Source organism: Azolla caroliniana, unplaced genomic scaffold (genome assembly GCF_043228905.1).
Source record: "Azolla caroliniana isolate FFs.n. ecotype wild unplaced genomic scaffold, voAzoCaro1.0.p SCAF_15, whole genome shotgun sequence".
Lineage (NCBI taxonomy): Eukaryota > Viridiplantae > Streptophyta > Polypodiopsida > Salviniales > Salviniaceae > Azolla > Azolla caroliniana.
Window position 1 is genome coordinate 16,234,733 of NW_028230450.1, and position 20,237 is coordinate 16,254,969.

The following is a 20,237-nucleotide window of genomic DNA, read 5'->3' on the forward strand; positions in this document are numbered from 1 at the left end:
GAAGAACTTCTCGTGCGGAGTAAGTTCGTGCACACCCGATGTGGTACACCGATTCATGAGATAGAAGGCCGTGTTAGCTGCTTCCGCCCAATACGATTTCAGCATGTGCTTTTCATTAAGCATAGCCCGTGCCACTTCGAGGATGTGCTGATTCTTGCGTTCAACCACTCCGTTTTGTTGCGGCGTATGTCGACATGAAAACTCTCGCCATATTCCTTCTTTCCGTAGAAACGCCGAAATTTCGTCGGAGAAGTACTCCTTGCCTCCATCCAACCGAAGACATCGTACATGTCGGCCCGTGGCTTTCTCGACTTCATTCTTGAATTTTTAACATAGCTAGGTCGGTCCGGCCCTCGAAGTTCTCGAAACCATTCTTGATGCGACGTCATATGGTTCGAGGCACCGGAATCGACGAACCATACGTCTTCTAGACTGGAGGCACTAGTGGAAGTAGAGGTCGACATAGAATTCGCTCTATGTCTCATCACGAACATTCCGCCACGATCATCATAATCGGAGTTGATGGCGTAGTTGGTGAGTTGTCGGCTAGTGGAAGTCGACTCGCGTATCTTCTTACGACATTCTTCTTCGTGGTGACCGATTGTTCTGCAATATCCGCATTTGACCGAGCTTTGTCGGTTCGAACCGGAATGAAAGCTCCCCCTTCTTCGGAAGGTTCCTCGATGGCTTCCGTCTTGATGCCGAAATTGCGAGTTGTTTTCGTAAATCGGGCATTGTCCGCCACGTCCTTGGCCGAATCAGCCTCTTCTTGCATGGCCGCATTCTCTTCCTCCGTCTGAATGCGTGTAGAGCATTTGGCCTTCCGAGGCGTTGTTCCTTGTTCGAAAATGATTCTCTTCAACCAACAACATGGATTGAAGATCAAAGAAGGAGGGCGGATTCTCTCGTGCTAGTACGGTGGTTTGCATCGCGCCGAATCGTGGTGCAAGGCCGCCGAGGCATATTTGCACCATCTCATCATCGTCCACATTGACGCTTATTGAGTCGAGCGAGTCGCAAAACTCCTTGATCTTCAAGGTATAGCTTGTAATGGACATATCCAGTTGTTGAATGTTATTCAACTCTTGGGGAAGTTGAAGCTTTCTCGCACTCGGTTTTCTTGTGCTCCCTTGATGTAACCCCAATAGCCTTGGTCGACAAGGTATTGGTGCATCTTGTACTCCCAAGATGCGAAGTTGTTTCTATCCAACTTCTTGTTAGGGAGAGCGCTCCCCATTTGAGTATTCATTGTTGATTAAGCTTCCTTTTTTTTTTCCCTTCTCTCTCGAACACGAGCTATGTAGTGGTACTACGATAGCGATGAGCCGGTTCTTCTTGAACGTCGGCGTAGAGCACGACACACGATCACGATGAGGCGAGTGGGCTAGATCGAGCTACCAAATCGCTCTGATACCATTTAAAGAATCAATGGTGATTCTTGTGTAGCGAAATAGATGTGTGTTATGTGTGAGAGAAGAAGAGTGGAGAGAAATGAGAACTCAAGATAGATAAATAATAGGAAAATAGAATACTCAAGAAGAAGGTGTATATTTCACAAGTAGAATGAGATTTACAAAATGTAGCATAACAAGGAGTCACAACTGACTTAGTATAAAGCATAACATGATTTACAATATTTTTGAAATAGATAAAGATTATCATACATGTTCCCACTTACCCCAAGTCTTTCTGGGTTTGTCCCAACGCCTAAGATAAATAATTTCCCACTTATCTAACACTTAAACCATTAAAATAAGCCATTAGAATTGGTCCCTAAGTTTATTCTTATAATAATAATATTCCATGATAGTGATGACAATTCATGATCACATGTTCCATGCGGTATCTATGCTTGAAATATGGGTTTGTCCCAAGCCCTAGTATAAATAGTTTCCCACTTATCTGACACTTCAACCATTAAAGTAAGCCGTTAGAATTGGTTCCTAAGTTTATTCTTATAACAATAATCTTCCATGAGAGTGATGATAATTCATGATTACATGTTGCATGTGGTATTTACACCCTTGAAATTTGTCAACCTAAATTGTTATACAAAAGTTTCTTCATAAAACGAGGTGAAACAAAGCTTCACGTGCTTTATGTTGTAAGGATAGAAAAACTAATAAAGTAGAGAAAACTATTGCATAAATATAATGGAGAGAAAGATAATGAATGAGAGGCGAGATAGAAGTTGGGGGGAACATCAAATTCTTCACATAATGACTTCAACCCACACACAAGGAGAAGGGGATAGTTGCAAAGTCTTGAAGAATATTTCTGAAATCTCTGCATTAAACTCCTTTGATTTCAATCGAATAAACAAATCATAAAAACTTACCTTATTATGTTTGCTTAGAGTTGCCACTGGCAGTTTGTAGGCTATGACAAGGGTAGTTATAGTGTCATGACAAGTGTCTAATGTTTTTATGAAACTCAGGAAATCTCTCTCTTAGTTGAGTATGATTGGTACTATTATGATGTTCTGAAGTTCTTTCTCTTTCTAAAAACTAGAGTTTCATATTTCGTTTCATTATTACAACTTCACTCGAATCTTCATTACTTCAGCAATATCCTATATTCCTTGTGTGTTATTGCAAAGACACATTATCGAGCACCAAACGTTTTCCTCAAACTCCTCTTTTACAATGGAGCTATGGCTTGTTACTTTCACTTTTTTCTCCCATATATTTATAATGACTTTCATAGTTTAATCTCATATCTTAATGCAATCATATTGTTTTCAACCCTTGAGTTGCGGAAAATGATTCTGAAAATCGTTACTTTTATGGAATAAAACATTATCTCTAATAGAAAACAAAGGAGTCTCTTTATAAATGCTATGAACTTGAGCAAGGACATAAAAAATAACACCTCACCCATTGTACATCACTTTCATATATTTAGATTCAAAGTCTTTAATATTGTAAGCTTATTTTTCACATGGAATTCAAGTGGACGAGGAAGACAACGTTTTCACACTGTACACTATGATTTTAGCTTTACCGTGTACTGTTTGATTAGTTTCTTTCATTCTTGTCTCTTGGCTACTAACCCTTATGACAATCATGTGAACCTTTTTTCATCTAGGCATGAAGCAATAACGAAAATCGCTTAAGTTATAATTTCTATTTTTACTATGAAAATAAATATCCCAACTTATGGCTTTGCCCTTTGGATAGACCTAAAAGAAAGACAAGAACACCAAAAACATGGTGCATGCATTTTTGCCTAAAATATAATTAGTCAAGGGCATGATGTGTGGTAAAGGTGCATCCCCCTTGGTCACTCCCATGATATATGTTTTTTCATTGCTAAGAAATTGGATCAATACATCATAAGAAGACAATTCAAAGACATAACATGCTCAAGACAAAATTTGCATTACCACACTTTACAAACATTACTAGATGCACGACTATCAAGGATTTATGTACGTGGACCACACTATGATGTGGAATGCTAGAGAATCATCATGATAAGATTGATGGACACAAACTTTTTGGTATCTTTTATTGGTTTTGTTGTATTTGGTCAAGGTTGATAAAAACTTTTATTGTGTGTAATACATCAAGGAAGCTACCATTTAGTTGCATATCCATGGTATCTAATTATATATGTTGCTAGATAATATTTCTCAAGCATTACGTAATTGAATGTTGTATAGGGTCGGGTTCTATAGGTCACAAAATCTACAAAGTGCAACAAGTGAGTCACTACTTAGAACATCTTTACACGTATTCATGTGGAAGATATGTAAGTGGACTAGGTAGGTGCCTCACTTATGCAATAGGTGACACACTATACAACAGATGCCAGAAGCCCTAGCCACCCTTTGGCGGTCAATGATCTTGAGAAGCACTAGTTTGTGATGATGCATCATGTTATTAACCACCTTAGCCCGATGGGGAATCGTGGTGGTTCATATACCCACATTCTATTGAGGAGTTCACTTCCAGAATCTACTTCACTTGCGAGAGCACCCACAAAAGCCATAATGTAATCACAATTTACGCCTCCTATTAGTTCTTTGTTGTGCGGCCCCTGTAATCATGCACATGCCAGTCGTCGGGAGCTCGACTATGCTGATATGTGAACCTACATACTGGGGGTTTGGGTGGGACAAGATGGGCACGATGCATACATGTCTAGCGGTAACACGACACATGTAAAAGACACAAAGAATACTTTAAAGTTTAGACAATGAGATGAAGATGATGAAGAAGAAGAAAGAAGAAGAAGAAGGTGGTGGTGGTGTGTATCTGAGTCAGATAAAAAAGAAGGTTCATCCCCCTTGGCCCCCCCTCTGCCCCCCCCTTCCCTTTCCTTTTTCCCCAACACACAACACAACATAACACACACATACACACAGAGTAAGAATTAGCCAAAATTGGTATCTGCAGAGGCAGAGGCAGAGGCAGAGAGACATAGATACAGAGACAGAGGAACAGAGGTAGGCTTGTATTGTTCATGGAGAATTGAAACATACATACATACATATGTATGTATGTATGTATGTTTGTATGTATGTATGTATGTTTGTATATTTGTATATTTGTATATATATATATATATATATATAAATATACATACATACATATGTATATATGTGTGTGTGTGTGTGTGTGTGTGTGTTCATATAAATATATATATATACATGTAGATAGTGAGATAGATAAATAGAGAGAGAGAGAGAGGGAGGGAGAATTGCTGCCTCATTGTTGTTATTGTGTGGTTTAGATGGCTGTAGTGGATTCTTCCTTGCCGGATTCGTTGTCTTCGTGTTGCGTTCATGGCCCTGGCTACGCTACCCCCCTGGATGCTATGTCGGGGCCTCGTGAGGAGATCATATATGTCACAGCTGTATACACTGGTAATGTAACATCGGTGTCTTTGTATTTTTCATACATACATACATACATACATACATACATACATACATACATACATACATATGTATATGTACATATATTTATATGTATATATATGTATGTGTATGTATATCCTTTAGATCACTTATGTCTAAACATTTTTTTCTTCTCTTTTCTCTGTTTTGTTGTGTTTTTTTTATTCATTTAGGGTCTGGGAAAGGGAAGCCTGATTACTTGGCCACTGTAGATGTGGACCCTGGATCATCCACTTTCTCTCAAGTTATCCACCGCCTGCCGGTCAAGTATGTGGATGATGAATTGCACCACACGGGATGGAATGCGTGCAGCTCTTGCTATGAAGATCCATCCACGGCACGGCGTTTCCTCATCCTCCCTTCCCTTGTGTAAGTATAACATATCAATCACCTTTCAAAAATCATTTACATATAAACAAGGATATGCATGTTCATAAATGTGTATCTATGCACACAAATATAATAAAATCTTTATATGAACGAAACATATGTAGATATGGCACAGGATGTATCTATGAGTGTATTTCTGTATGTATGGATGTATGCGCTTATTTATAGGTGTGTGTGTGCACAATCATAGACATATGTCTCATTGATGCATATGTATAAGTTGTGTAATCCAACAAGGTAATGGTACTTACATATTGATTTGTTTTAATGTTGCAGATCGACTAGAATTTATGTTATAGATACTGCTACTGATCCGAGAAACCCTTCGTTGCATAAGATCATAGAGCCTTCTGATATAATATCAAAGACTGGGATGGCGTTTCCTCATACATCACATTGCTTGGCTGATGGCAACATCATGATATCTTGCCTCGGTGATAAGGATGGGAATGCTGAAGGGGCAGGTTTTCTTCTTTTGGATTCGAACTTCCAAGTTCTTGGAAGGTTAGAGGCTCATCAGATAGAAAAATACGCCATTTTCTCATAATCAATTTCGAATGATGGCTCTATTGCACAAGCTTTTAATGAAGTTTTTGTTCAGTCAATGAAAACTCGCAAGATAAACCACATAGTTGCATCATTAATGGATAGGTTGTCTCTAATTGAAGTGGAATTGAATTGAGTTGAAATATTTTAGGTGGGAGAAACCAGGACACAGCCCTCACTTTGGCTATGATTTCTGGTATCAACCTCGGCACAAAACAATGATTAGCTCTTCGTGGGGAGCTCCTTCAGCTTTCACAAAAGGGTTCAATCCTCAACATGTGTCAGACGGTTTGTATGGACGCCACCTATTTGTGTATGATTGGCCAGGAGGTGCATTGAAACAGACGTTGGATCTTGGCAACACAGGATTGATACCACTAGAGGTGTTTCCCAGAAAAGGAAAACATAAATTGGAATCATAAATCTATGTTTGTTCAAGTGCTAAGGCTAAATCTGAATATTGGTCATGCCAGCACCTTTTGTGCTAGAGATTAACTTGTGCGGAACTAGAATAGGACATGCTCAAGAGTGTAATGCATGGATTGTCTTCACATTTATGGATTAAAGAAAACTTTTGCTCGAACAGAATAGGTTTGTTAAAGGTTCTAATATGTGAATTTTCTTTTTACATAAGCATGATTGCAACACTTGTATTTGAGCTAGAATAAGATTTGCTGAAAGAGTGCAATTTGTGAATTGCCTTTGCAATTATCTTATGGATCATGACATAATTTGTGTTTGCATTACAACAGGACTTGTTAAAGAGTGAATTGTCTTCTGTCCATAAAGTTTTTCCATAATCCCGATAAGGCTGTATTTACAGATGATTGGAAAACTTGTGTTTGAGCTAATCTAGGATCATGAGAGAACTCATGTTTTAGAATAAGACATGTTAAAGAATAAATTTCTTCTGTAGGTGAGGTTTTTACATAATCCTGATAAGGCAATTGGTTTTGTGGCGTGCGCATTGAGCAGCACTGTGGTTCGTTTTTTCAAGAAGAAGGATGACAGATGGGACCATGAGGTACTTAAAACGAAGAATTGGTAGATGTTGGTATATAAATGGTTTCATTATACATATCCAAGACATGAAATTTCTGAGTGATGTTTGGCAGGCTATATGCCACTTAAAATAGAACATATTCAGCATGAAATTTGGAGTGATGTTTAATAGATATACAAGAAATTATATTGATTGTTGTTGATGTGCTATATCCATATGTAAATTCTTTTCCTTCTATTAATAGCTTATCCTAAGTGCTTGATGGCAATGAAATAATTTCCAAAAGATATTTGATGCATTATATGCTACTTTAACATTCTTCTTTGAAATATAGGTTGTCATAAGTGTTCCACCCTTGAAGGTCAAAAACTGGGTCCTGCCAGAGCTACCAGGCCTTATCACTGACTTTGTCATCTCTTTGGACGATCGTTTCCTGTACTTCGTCAATTGGCTCCATGGAGACATTCGTCAGTATAATATAGAGAACCCTGAAAAACCAGTGTTAACAGGACAACTCTGGGTCGGCGGGGTCTTCTATGAAGGTAGCAATGTCTTCAAAGTGGATGAAGATGGAAAACTGTCCCAAACCAAGCTTCCCACAGTGAAGGTAAAATTACCTTTGTAATGCCTAAAAATGTTCAAATTGCTTTGAATAGACCCTCAAAAGATCTTAATTAGTAGACAAATTTGATATCTTATACTCATCATGTCTTGAGACACATTCCTAAAACAAATAAAAATCTCAAATTGCTTTTCTGAATGTCGATTGTTATGCTTAGGGAAAGTCATGTTTACGGGGTGGTCCGCAAATGATTCAGCTAAGTCTTGATGGGAAGAGACTCTATGCGACCAATTCACTCTTCAGTTCATGGGACAAGCAATTCTATCCTGAACTAGTTGAACAAGGATCACATTTACTGCTTATCGATTGTAATACTTCAAAGGGAGGCCTCTCTCTCAACAAGGAGTTTTTTGTTGACTTTGGGAAAGAGCCAGATGGACCAGCATTAGCACATGAGGTTCGGTATCCGGGTGGGGATTGCACTTCAGACATCTGGGCTTAGCATTTTTGTTTATAAAATCAGAAATGATTGATTTTTGGCTAGAAATTTGTTTGCATATCAATCAGACAATCTTGTAGCTGATTCCCCTTCGAAGTTGTCTTTCATGTATATTTGCTGATCCCTTGGGACTGAAAACCATCATTAACATGTTGCCCTTAAATAAGACGAAGTTACATCTGGAGCATTATCTCTAGAGAAATGTGGCCATCTTTGTTTGAGAAAGGTTTGGAAATGTCTATATAAGCTACTGAAAGTGTATGGGAAATAGCTAAAAAAAATTGTTACATGATCTGTTTTTTTTTATTATCAAAATTGAGATGATTAATGCACATAGGAAGCCTGTCTATTTTGTCATTGTTCCGAGGCTTTAGGATTGCAAAGAGGCGACAAGACAGATGCATTGGGGCATCTATATGTTTATATGAATCTGTGGAAGGTGGAGTACATGCCTGGGAATCTGAACAATGATATTGGGCTAAATCAAGCTTGTTATAACATTTGGGTTATACAGTTGGGAAATTTCAAGTTATGTAGACAGATTAGGAGGGGCATAAATCAGCCTCGTAGGAGTTTCGACACCAATCTTATTTCCATGCAGATGACATCAAAAACTCATGCCAGATTCACATATGGGATTATCAGTCCATCTAGAAGTGTCAAAGACTTCTTCCTTCGACAAAAATCTTACTTCCTCCAAATATTTCTCATTTGAGTTTGACATGAATTTGCTAACAATGCCTAGAAATGCCATGCTGGGTTTGGTGCCCACCATGGCTTGCATCAAGCTTTGATGACAGGTGAGTATGGAAAATTCCACAACCGTTCATTTCCAGGTTGAGATGTGTGGGAAATCCTCCGTGCTCAATCGCATGTAGGTTGTATAGGTTGGCAATGGAGTATTGAAAGGCTTTGCTCTCCATCCCCTAAACCCTAAACCCTAATTGGGCCATTGGTACAGTGTAGTTGTTATATTAACTTGATTGAAATGTGATGGATGGAATCCTCGGATTCTTTGCGACTCGAGTGATCTGTATACAAAATGATATGTTTCTCTCCCACCGGATCCTTCGCGTCCTCAATACTTCCACACACATCAACCTTGGTTCTTTTCATTACCATGATTCTCTTTCACAGTTTGTTTGATCACATGTCATGTGGTCGAAAAGCTCCATCTTTCTTCACGTCCAAACCATGAACCATGTCTAAACTTGAGTGATGGCTTTGTTTAGGGTCGTGGAGTTGTGTATTCGCCATTCATTCACAAAAATGAGAGAACCCAAGTTCCATTCTCACCATGGGCTACGGCCCTGTCTCATAGATCGCACTCGGTTTTCCCATGAATGTTAAAAATGATAATTGTCTATCTTTACCTCGAGGAGCTTCTTTTCTTCTTCAAACTTTCTTATATTGGCCTACAGACGGTTATGTTGTTGGTAAGCAAGGCAAGTTCCCTTGTGGAGACATTATTTCGGGTGCTTTTGATTGTGACTTTAGTTGCCTTTTCTAACATGGAAAGCTATTAGTGATGCCTCTCAATCATTTGTGCTTGCCGATGGCAAGATTTGAAATCAAGTGGTTAAACTTAAGACTTAGTTGTGTATGCACGGGTCAAGTACAAACTTTTTGTACACATCACATCCTCCAATGTTCCTACTAAATCGGCACTAGCAATAAAAGGGCCTTGTACACCACTACTTTGAAAACCTGAGGGCATCCAAGGAATTTCGAAACCTGCGGGCATCTCGGGAATTTCGAAACCTGAGGGCATCCCAAGAATTTCAAAACTTGAGGGTATATGAATAGAAATATTTAAAACTTGTGGGTAGAAGACTAATTTTTAAAACTCATCAACGTGAACGAGATGGATTCACGACAACTCACACAAAACAATGAGAGGAATATTACACATACACACAACGTTTTTTTTTGAAGCTCCGAATAATGATACCAAAGTTCGTGTGAGGAGATTCGTCGACCGAAGGAGATTTTCGAGAAAGTCGATCGATGAGAGGACCGATGGAAGTTCCGGTCGTATAGAGATTATGATCAAGGCATGTGGGTTCGAAGTGCAAGGCACTTTCCCACGGGCATGCCATAATGTGTTACCGTACGAGATGTACGGAGAGTAGAGTGTGATGAGTGAGGGTCGAATGCTATAATGTTGTTGATGTGTATGAGTAAATGTGCACAAGTATAATTGTAAGTATGAGTCGATACGTATGTGAACACATGCACACATGTGTGCATGTGGACATATACGAAGAGGTGTGAGTGAGTGATTAGTGTGAATGGACAAGGGGGCTTGCACCCTTGTGTATCCCTTTTGTAACTATTTAACCCCTTATGGGGAATGAATGAATAATGAATAAGTCCTCTCTCAATCTCTCTCTCTTGTCGTCTCTCTTTTTAAGTAACATGGGGGTCAAGCAAGGATGTCCACTATCACCCACACTTTTTGGCTTATGTATTGATAAATTAGAAGAAGTGGTAAATAAGGTTGCAAGAGAAGAAGGATTCAATGCTCCCAAATTGATGCAACATGTTATCTTATTGCTTCTATATGCTGATGATGTGGTACTCTTCTGATATTATGTTGATAGTATGCAAAATTTACTTGGGGTATTAGAAGAATTTTGCCATAGTAGTGGACTAGCAGTGAATGTGGAGAAAACAAAAATGATGGTATTGCAAGCCATCCAACCTCATCATTACTCTTGCTCACATATAGAGGTGAACACATACAATTTGTTCAAAGCTTTAAATATCTTGGTATTGATGTACCTGCCACAAATAAATGGAGTGCATGCTTTGATTCTAGGCTCCAAGCCGGTTGGAAATTGTATTACCTTTTGGAGAACCAACGCAACCAAAGTGATACTTGTGGATGGGAAGTAAAGTTAATGTTGTTCAATGCCATGGTAACTCAAGTATTACTTTATGGAGTATAAGTATGGGGTGGCGCCATCTCTCTTAATGCATGGAATGATATTGAGAAAATTCAAAAGATGTTTTTAAGGAGGCAATTAGGAGTTAAATGCACTACCTCTTACCAGGTTATGCTCTTGGAAACAAATGTTCGACCCATAGAACTATTGGCACTCCAAAAAGTATATAAATACATTACAAAAGTCAGGAATATGCCGAATTATCGATTACCACATCTTGCTTGGAATGTTGGATGAAGCTACAAAAGAATTATAAAAGTAAGATTCTCTCATCCGGTTGGGTTGTTGACATAAGGAAATGGTTTAGAAGATGGGGTTTGGATGATCTTTTAGAGCTTTCGGGCAATGCTATGCAGTATGTCATGATTGAGGAAAGGTTGGTGGAATCATTAAGGATGAAGTGGGAAGATGCTAAGAGGACAAAGCTAGAATACTACATTGCAAATGTCAACCCTCAATGTTGGTCTCAATATAAAGCAAGAATGCCTATTGATCGTATCCAACCTTATCTCATTACCAATATGAGTAGCAGTGCTCGTAGAGCCCTTACACTACTTCGCACTCGATCTCACAAGTTAGGTATTGAAGTTGCATCATGGTATCAAAATGTAACTAATTTGACGACATGCAAAGTATGCAACGAAGGCATGGTAGAGGATGAATGTCACTTTCTCTTCACATGCTCGACATATAGTGCAATTCGTTCAAGATATGCTGACATACTAAGAGGGAGTGATAACTTAAGTGCCATACTTAAGACACTACCGAGAAGGTTGAGCTCATATGTGTATGCTTTATTCACACATAGAGACTTTGTGCTTCAATGTATGAATACCCCTTCTTAGGAAGGAGACACATATCAAGAACACATGTATACTCTGGTCCCATAGGTCAAATTTGGCCTCTTTATGGACGATAAAAATTCTAATTCTTTCTCTCTCTCTCTCTCTCTCTCTCTCTCTCTCTCTCCCCTTACATTGAACCCCCTTGGGAGGGGGGTGGAGCCATTCTAGGCACCGCCCCCCACCCTGCAATGCTTATCGATCTCCATCGCCATCAACCCCATAACGTTCATTGCCATCATCAACACACATACCATTACCATTCATCATCGTCATCATCATCACTATCATAATCATCATCCTTAACTCTAATCCATTAACAAAAAACACCTCCACTCATCAAATGGATAAGAGATTAATTCAAACAAGCAAAAATGAACAATGAAGAAAAATGTAAGGGATGATTCAAGGTTAGCATCAGATATTTAGCTCCTTGCCACACATTCTCCTAGTTGGTCCAAACTATCTTAGAATCAAGATCTATGGGAGGTAGGATAATATTTATTCTATTGTTAGGAAGATAAGTAGGGGGGGTGGCAAACCATTCCAAAGCCTATGAGAAAACACCATAGAACAAACAACATAGCTCTTACCTTAATATACACAGAAGGTCTAACACCTATTCTTCCACTCTTAGTCACTTAAAACCTTAGCTATTAAGACACTTGATGTTCATAGTTAAGGAAAGATATGAAAGACGAGAAAAAAAGTACTAACAATGGTGTAAAGAATTTCCTCCACCAAACTACAACTAACTCGAACACTTAAAGATGGAAGCTTAAGTTTCGGCCCTATAGTATGTAAGAGGATTAATATTAAGATTAAGGTTAAAAATTATAACTTCGGAGGAGATAAAGATTAAGATAAGAAGAGGCTTTAGAAAAGTGTGTTTTTTATGGCTTTTACAATGCTTCGGCCTTTTCACATCACCCCATTAGTCTTTATCTTCCTATGCCTCTTTACAAAAAACTACACTTGTTCCATATACGCTAAAATATGTCGAGGTGTATGGTGTATTGAAGTTATGTGTTTTTCTCACTTCATCATTTTTACATGTTGGCTATAGTTTTTCTTCTTGTCTTTTTCTCTCGTAAAAAAATGTATTTAAGTGCTTTCTTTACTCTAAAGCGTTGCACTAAATTTCTAGTATTAGCATGGTTTAGTAATTATTAATTAAATTGTGATTATTCTTTATGCGTGTTTTCTTATCTCTTAGCATGGTTAACCAATGATTAATTGAAGTGTGAATATTCTTTACATGCATTTCCTTATCTCTTAACTTTTATAAGTGTTTTGATAAAGTCTTATTAAGCCCATTTGATATGTATGCTCTAGGTGTGTTACACTAAGCTCACCCCTTCCCTCAACCATTGGAGTTATATTTCCTTACCAAGGTCATGATGTAAACCGAGTTGTCATTTATCTCTAGCTGGTAATACGAGCAAGAATGGTTGTCAAGTATTCCTAAGCTAGTGACAAACTTACTAATTATTCAAGTGAACTTTACCTCACTTCCTCACTAGGTTTGACTTCACTATGAAGCTCAATTCCCTATCTTTAAACTTAATCAAGACACTTTAACAAGTTCAGAGATATATGCACAAGGAATGACCACACTTTAATTAATGACTAGTTAATCATGAAAATGAGAAGGTGAATTTGGAGTATTCGCCTTTATCAATCCCTATAGATCTTTTATGATTGATACATGTAAAGTACTTGAGAGGCAATGTTAGTGTAAATAAACGCAAACAATAATCTTGAATGTGATCAATGGAAAGATACTTAATTTGGTTAGCTTTCGGCATTAAGAACCTAATATGTTATAAGACCATTAGAGAGACTTCAAAGACCCATTTGCGCTTCTGGCAGAAATGGCAAAACACGCCAATGGTGACGCAAGGAGGAAATGGCCCGAGGTGGAACTACCAACCCCCGCGTTTGTTGTTTCCTACTCACCTCCCACCCTCCCTTCGTTGTAGGCCATAGGATCCTGCTTGTACTGGCCAGCGATGAAGGGCACTAGGTTATAGTTATAGGTACCTACTTACATTAAGTAGTCAATTTGAAAAGATATGTACGTAGTCTCATATTCTTGAACTCGGTCGGAGGGTGATTCCTTGATTTATGTATAAGCCACTTGTGTAGTCTTTCTCTAATAATCTCTCCTAACTAATGGGAAAGTAGCTTCCTTTTTGAGAAAAAAAGAAAAAAGAAAGATTAGTTCTTCATCCTTCCATTTAGTTGTATTTGTATCTTCTCACTTGAGAGCACATGAGATAGTGTTCCCTTTGTATCGAACCTTTTGATATAATCATTCTTCCATGCTTTGCTCTCTCAATATAAATACTTTCATTTTCCATTATTTCTCTAGATTTAATATTTGTTATTGCATTTTCAATTTCCTACAATATAGCTATTGTTAAAATCCCCTCCATTAAGAGGTATATATTTTTGAGCATACATCAAATTCAAAAACATAAAACCTATTATGTGTATTATTATGGATTCCTTGTAAAAATATCCCCTAGTACACATTCATGTGGTACCCTTGGATGCACCCCTAGTATACATTCATGTGGTACCCCAAGATGCACATGTGTTCAAATCTCATTAATTGCTCAAATCTCAATTATTGTTTGATTAATTCAGTTTCCCTCTCTCAAAAGACATTGGAATCTTGTGTACAAAAGTTGACGAGACGCAACAAAATGTCATTTTAACTCTTTTAATAGCTAGACAAATGGGAAACCTCTCTTTCTTGCTCACTCAATTAGAATGTTAAGAAAAGTGGATTTGAGAGCAACATTGAAGATATGGACGAGTGGGCTAACATTGAACCACATAGATTCAAGATACATGGGAGGGACAAGAGACAAATGATTAAGAAAGACTTATAAAATCTATTCGCTTGCTCAAATGATGATAATCTATAGATAATGTGAAAAACAATCACCATCGTCATATGAATTTCGATTACAATAGTTCATAAATAAGTTTTCATATGTTTTTGTGGTGTGTGTATGGAATGGTAGAGAAAGGAAATGACAGATATATATTTATATTCAATTTTTCAAAGGGGTTGTTGGAATAAGTTTATGGGGATATTGTTATATACAATAACGATAAAACACAACGATAAAAGTTTGGCCTTTACTTTTTGGATGGGTTTCGTCCATCAAAAGTGTCTCAACATCCCCCGCCATATATATAAATATACACACACATCATACAAAACATTGTCTACGTGTATATATGTATGCGCTAAGTTTGAGAACCACCCATGACATATTTGCCATGTTATGTGTCCCCTATCTCTATCTACACCTTGTTTTGGACATTCAGATAATGCCCTCATAGTACTTGGTCTTAATTAATTATTTTTAGACTCTCGATATTGACTTCATGCACGTTCCCTCTTCAACTGTAATCCCAAGATCTTATGCCCCCCCCATTTTGAAGATGGGTGGATGTTAACACAAGAATGGGACCCATTGTATGCATAAACATATAAACATTTTGTCATTTTAACCTTTTTGAAACATGGATCAGAGGAAGTGAAGAAGACAAGACTTTTAGAAGCCTTGTGTTGTGGATATAACCTTGTCATCACAAACAATATAATGCTTATGTGGATAAGCAATATTCTTGGAGCACTTTTGTTCAAAAGGGGTGCTAGTTTTGTGGAAGAGAAACAATTGGATGTTCCAAATCATAGGAGTATACACTCACATTTCACTGCCAAAGGTTATGTATGTTGTAGCAAGAATTATATATATATATATATATATATATATATATATATATATATATATGCATGTTTCAAACAAAAATATGGTTTGATTGTGTATGTGGAAATGACATTGGCTAATGTATTAGCCATTTGTGAATGTGAGATTGGGTAATATACAATTCCAGTTAAGATCAATTGAAACAAATTAAAATAAGGTATTATGAAGTCACCGGTTTAGGGTTTGATAAAGCACTAATCTCCATATCCATCTCTTCTATTTTAGTCTAGTATAATATTCTTAATTGTTGTTCATTAAAATCTATTTTGGGTAGCAAAACTAATTCAAAAGTAGATGAACATTTCTATAAATCATGGATATGTACATAGAGGAAGGATGCAATTGCACGCCACTAACTAGCTCACTTCACTTCATGTGTGAACATAATAACTAGACCAATTTCTTGTTGAGCGAGACTGCAAATACTTTTTGTGAACCATGAATTGACTTGAAGAATACACATACATATAAAGGACATTTTCAATCACATACTTACATAATCATATGCAACATGACAAAACCCCTCCCAAGTATACACAAGACTAGATTTATTTGTGGTTCACATGCTAATGCAAATATGTGGAAACACATTTCATTATATTTGAATTGTTTGGATTTAATATGACTGAGAAGACAATCACTATTTATAGTGCATCCAATCTTGTTATGAATTTGTTTGATATAACATCGAATACCATTTGATTATATGGTGAGACTACAAGTATACCTAGTTGGTCAGGTAACAATTCTCTCAACCATATTAATTAGAGCAAGAAACAATGCATTCTCTCACACACATCTCTCATTATGTTAGGAGTACTGGTATAATTGTCCAAACTCTTATACACAAGGACAAAACAATGTAATCCTTGTAAGTTGTAAATTGTAATGAAGAAAAAGAAAAGGAGATGTTGAACACACATTTCAATAGAGTGTTTTCCCTTGTCTTTGGTCTATGATCCAAAGGCAACAATCCATTGTGGCAAAAATGAGATTGAATTGAATTGGTACTTTTGGAGACGTAGCATATAAATTGAGGAAACAAGTCAAGAAGTGGAGCACGGAGTACATCAATGCAAGAAAGACAATGTGGCTAGTAATCAATTTGCTAGAAATGTAAATGTATTTCAAATTGGCCTTTCAAACAGATGTTTGTTACAAAAAGCTCAACACAATTAGAATCCTTGAAGGAGAGATTTTCAAATGTTCATCCACTCACTAGAAGAGTCATCCCACTAACATGCTTATTGAAGAATTAGTGAAACCAAATAGTGGATAAATATAAATACTATCAAGTTAAAAAGGATGCCGACATATTTTTATATGATAAGTAGAATAGGGTATGAATCAAGTATGGGAAGATTTTACCATTAGGACCATCCATTGGAACCTCACTTTCATAACCTGTAAAAGCATGTTGGATTTAAATTTATTTTGTCATAATCATTGTTGCCGAATACTTAGCATACAATACACGTAGAATATGTATGCTAAGTATTCCAAAACTATTCTACCTTTTTTTTTAAATACTTAGAATATGTGTAAAATATTGTAAATACATAGAAAACGCGTAAAAAACGTTAAATACTTCTTAAATTTTAAGATTTTTTAAATTTATTTTTTATTTTTTATTTTTTATTTTTTCAAACTTTTTGAAATATTAAATACTTGTTGAAATGGTCTTTTTTGGGGAGAGAATAAAGTGGAGATATGCTCTACAAAGGTGGGTTTTTTCCACCCCCATTATGGAAGGATCCTGATTTTAGATGTGTAAATACAATTTCTAAGGTAGTTGTGTGAGGGCTTTTGCTCTTCGACATGTGGTTGATGTGGGTATGGTGGTTGTGTTTTCATGTATGAGTTCTTTGTAGCCCTTGGGCATCTTTCCATTAATTCCAAGGTGAATCTTAAAAATAAAAAAATGAAAAACTTGTTAAATACATAGAATATGCGAAAAATTATAAAATGGCAATTCTAAAACTTAGTATGTATGTAGTATACTTCAAGGTATTGTAAAACATGTTCTAAACATAGAATACTGTCTTTTAACAACTATGGTCATAAATATGTGCAATACATTCTTATCCTATATATTTGTCCGAGACTCATTGTGTATTGGCATTATTAATGCAAGTAAGTCTTATAACAAACAGGTCATTTGATGATTATAAGCCTTTAAAATAAGCGTGTCAACATGGTTTGTGGTAAACTTGTGCATATGGTTGAACACAACAATGTTATAGCTACAAGAATGATTCTAAATCATGGTTGACCAAGATTTCGATGAAGATGTTCCGCCTAGGGAAGTTGATAAGTATATTATAAATTTATAAGCATAGTGGATTAGGCAATCTAATGTTTGATAAATAGATAAAGATTTAAATATGATATAAAATAAAATAGTAGTTATTATCCATTCATATGAAGATCATAAGATATTAGTAAATGTATGTAACTTTGATTTGTATATATTGGAATCTCTAGTTTTGAATGATTTACAAACATTTTGCAAGCCGTGTTGATTATATTGTAATTATAAGTATAATGTAAAAGATTCTTATATATCTATACGATCTATATATATATATATATATTCATTGTTTGATTTTATTGTTGCATACAGAAATAATCATTGAAAATTAGGTGTTATTCCATCCAACCTAGTATTACCTGATTTCTACATGCACAATATTATGCAATCCTTTCTCTTCTCTCCCGTTTCATGCACACCTTATTGGAGAGTTTTTCTTTCCTAACCCCATTAGAGCTTACTTCCCAATGCTCTAGATTCCATTCACAACATGTGACATGTCAAAGTTGGTATCAAATCCAATTTCCCTAACAAGGGACCCAAAGAACAAAGGCAAGAAGCCAAACGAGGTCACAAGGATCATAACAATTCTTTACAACTAGTCGCAGTTGAGTTTAGCATAATTATGACATCTGGGATGACATTTGACAAATTCTTATCATAGTTTGGAGAGGAAACCGAACAATGGATGGAAAAAGAGATCGAGGGTCGAGTGTTTTAGGTACATTCAATGGCCACATTTAGTCAAGAGCATGAAGAGGAGATCAAACATCTCAAATCCACATTCTAAAATGCATTCAAAGCTAAGGACGTCTAGCTAAGTAAATTTGAAAGAACAAGACAAAGCTACTTAGGCAATGAAGGTCATGTTAATGTCGTAGTTTTTGGTTTTACAATTTTATTCTTTTGGTCATTAGAATGTCAGAGATGTCTGTTGCATATTGTCAAATGTTTGGGACAATATGTTCATGATGAAAATTTTGGCAAACAAATATCGTTAGTTCCACCATTGAATTGTTGATATGTGATGGGTTACTTTTGGTATTATTGATCAAATTATAAGTATTTCTTGAGTAGAAGCTAGTTTTCTCTTCTTCTTTTTGTAGCTTATGTGTTAGTATAAATGTCGGAAACAACTCCTTCTATGATGGTGTCACTCAATGAAATAATAGGTTTCCCCCCTTTATGTTTGTGCTAATCAATTTCTTGTAAATAGAGTGCGCCCTTAGTGATACTTTTGTAGGAAGATGATGATGAGAATTGTTGACAAAAAGAGTGAGACTTTTCCTTTTTGGATGTATTCTATCCATCAAAAGCGTCCCAATATCCCGATTCTCTCTATCCATATATATAATGTAAAATGAGGTCTCTATCCACAATTTTATATATGTATGTATAAATATTTGTTGAATGTTTAAGAACCACCCGTTACACCTTTGCGTTGCCACGTGTCCCCTCCCAATGAAATGTTTAATACCTCGCTCTCCACATAGTTGAGTATCTCCATCTTGTTTTGGGCATTCAAATGATGCCCTATAGTACTTGATATTAATGATTCATTACACTCTTGATGAGGGCTTTACCGATGTTCCCTCTCCACACTTTTATTTAATTGGGTCCCCATCCTAAGATCTTGTGTTCCCTCTACCTTCTCCACCTAGTCCCAATTTTGAAAGGGGTGGAGGATAACACATGAAAGGGACCCATTATGTTTAAAACACATACATATATTATGTTTAAATGAATGCCAAACGAGGCATTCATTTTACGTCATACCTTTTTGAAACATGGAGTGGAAGTGAAAGATACAAGATTTTTCGAATTACCTAATTGTGGTTATAACTTGTCATCCTATATTGTGTAACTTATATGGATAATGCAAATTCCTAAATTGTGAGCAATAGAGTGGTACTAGTGTTATGGAAGAAACAATTGAATGGACCAAATTGAGAGAGTGAACACGAGAAACCCATGTGTCAAAATGGTGTATATATTGCACCAAAACACTTACACAAAACCTTGATCAGAGGGGGATTCCCCGATCTATGCTTAAGTCTCCTTGTACAATCTCTTTGTAATAATATTACCTAACTAATGGGAAAGTAGCTTCATTTTGGAAAAAAAAAAAAAAACCTTGATCACTAAATTCTCATTAGAGAAATGGGAAGTCATGTTAGGTGTTGATATACACGTACCAAACATGACATGGAGACACTCGAGGAGGAGCACATAGAGGTTAGAGATATGATTGATAAGTTTTATGGAGCCCTCTTCCATATGTAGGTTCATGTGGTATGTGCATGTTCGTGTTTCAATAAAAAAGAATGATTTTGTTGTAGGATGTAGAAAGATATTGGTTGAAGTCTTAGCCACTTGTAAAGTGTGCGCCATGTATTAAACATAACTTGTGAATGAGGCGTCATGTGTGAACATAATAATATA

General features: G+C 36.6%; 1 protein-coding gene across 1 annotated transcript; it reads left to right on the top strand.

Moving 5' to 3' along the window:
• The first annotated feature begins 4,312 nt into the window (after window positions 1–4,312).
• LOC147854824 (selenium-binding protein 3-like) lies at window positions 4,313–8,105 on the top strand. Its single transcript, XM_087331321.1, has 8 exons — window positions 4,313–4,450; window positions 4,738–4,870; window positions 5,077–5,272; window positions 5,570–5,797; window positions 5,991–6,222; window positions 6,756–6,863; window positions 7,177–7,449; window positions 7,622–8,105. The coding sequence occupies exons 2-8, from the start codon at window positions 4,738–4,740 to the stop codon at window positions 7,904–7,906; spliced, it is 1,455 nt and encodes a 484-aa protein (XP_087187447.1). The 5' UTR covers window positions 4,313–4,450; the 3' UTR covers window positions 7,907–8,105.
• The last annotated feature ends 12,132 nt before the right edge of the window (window positions 8,106–20,237 follow it).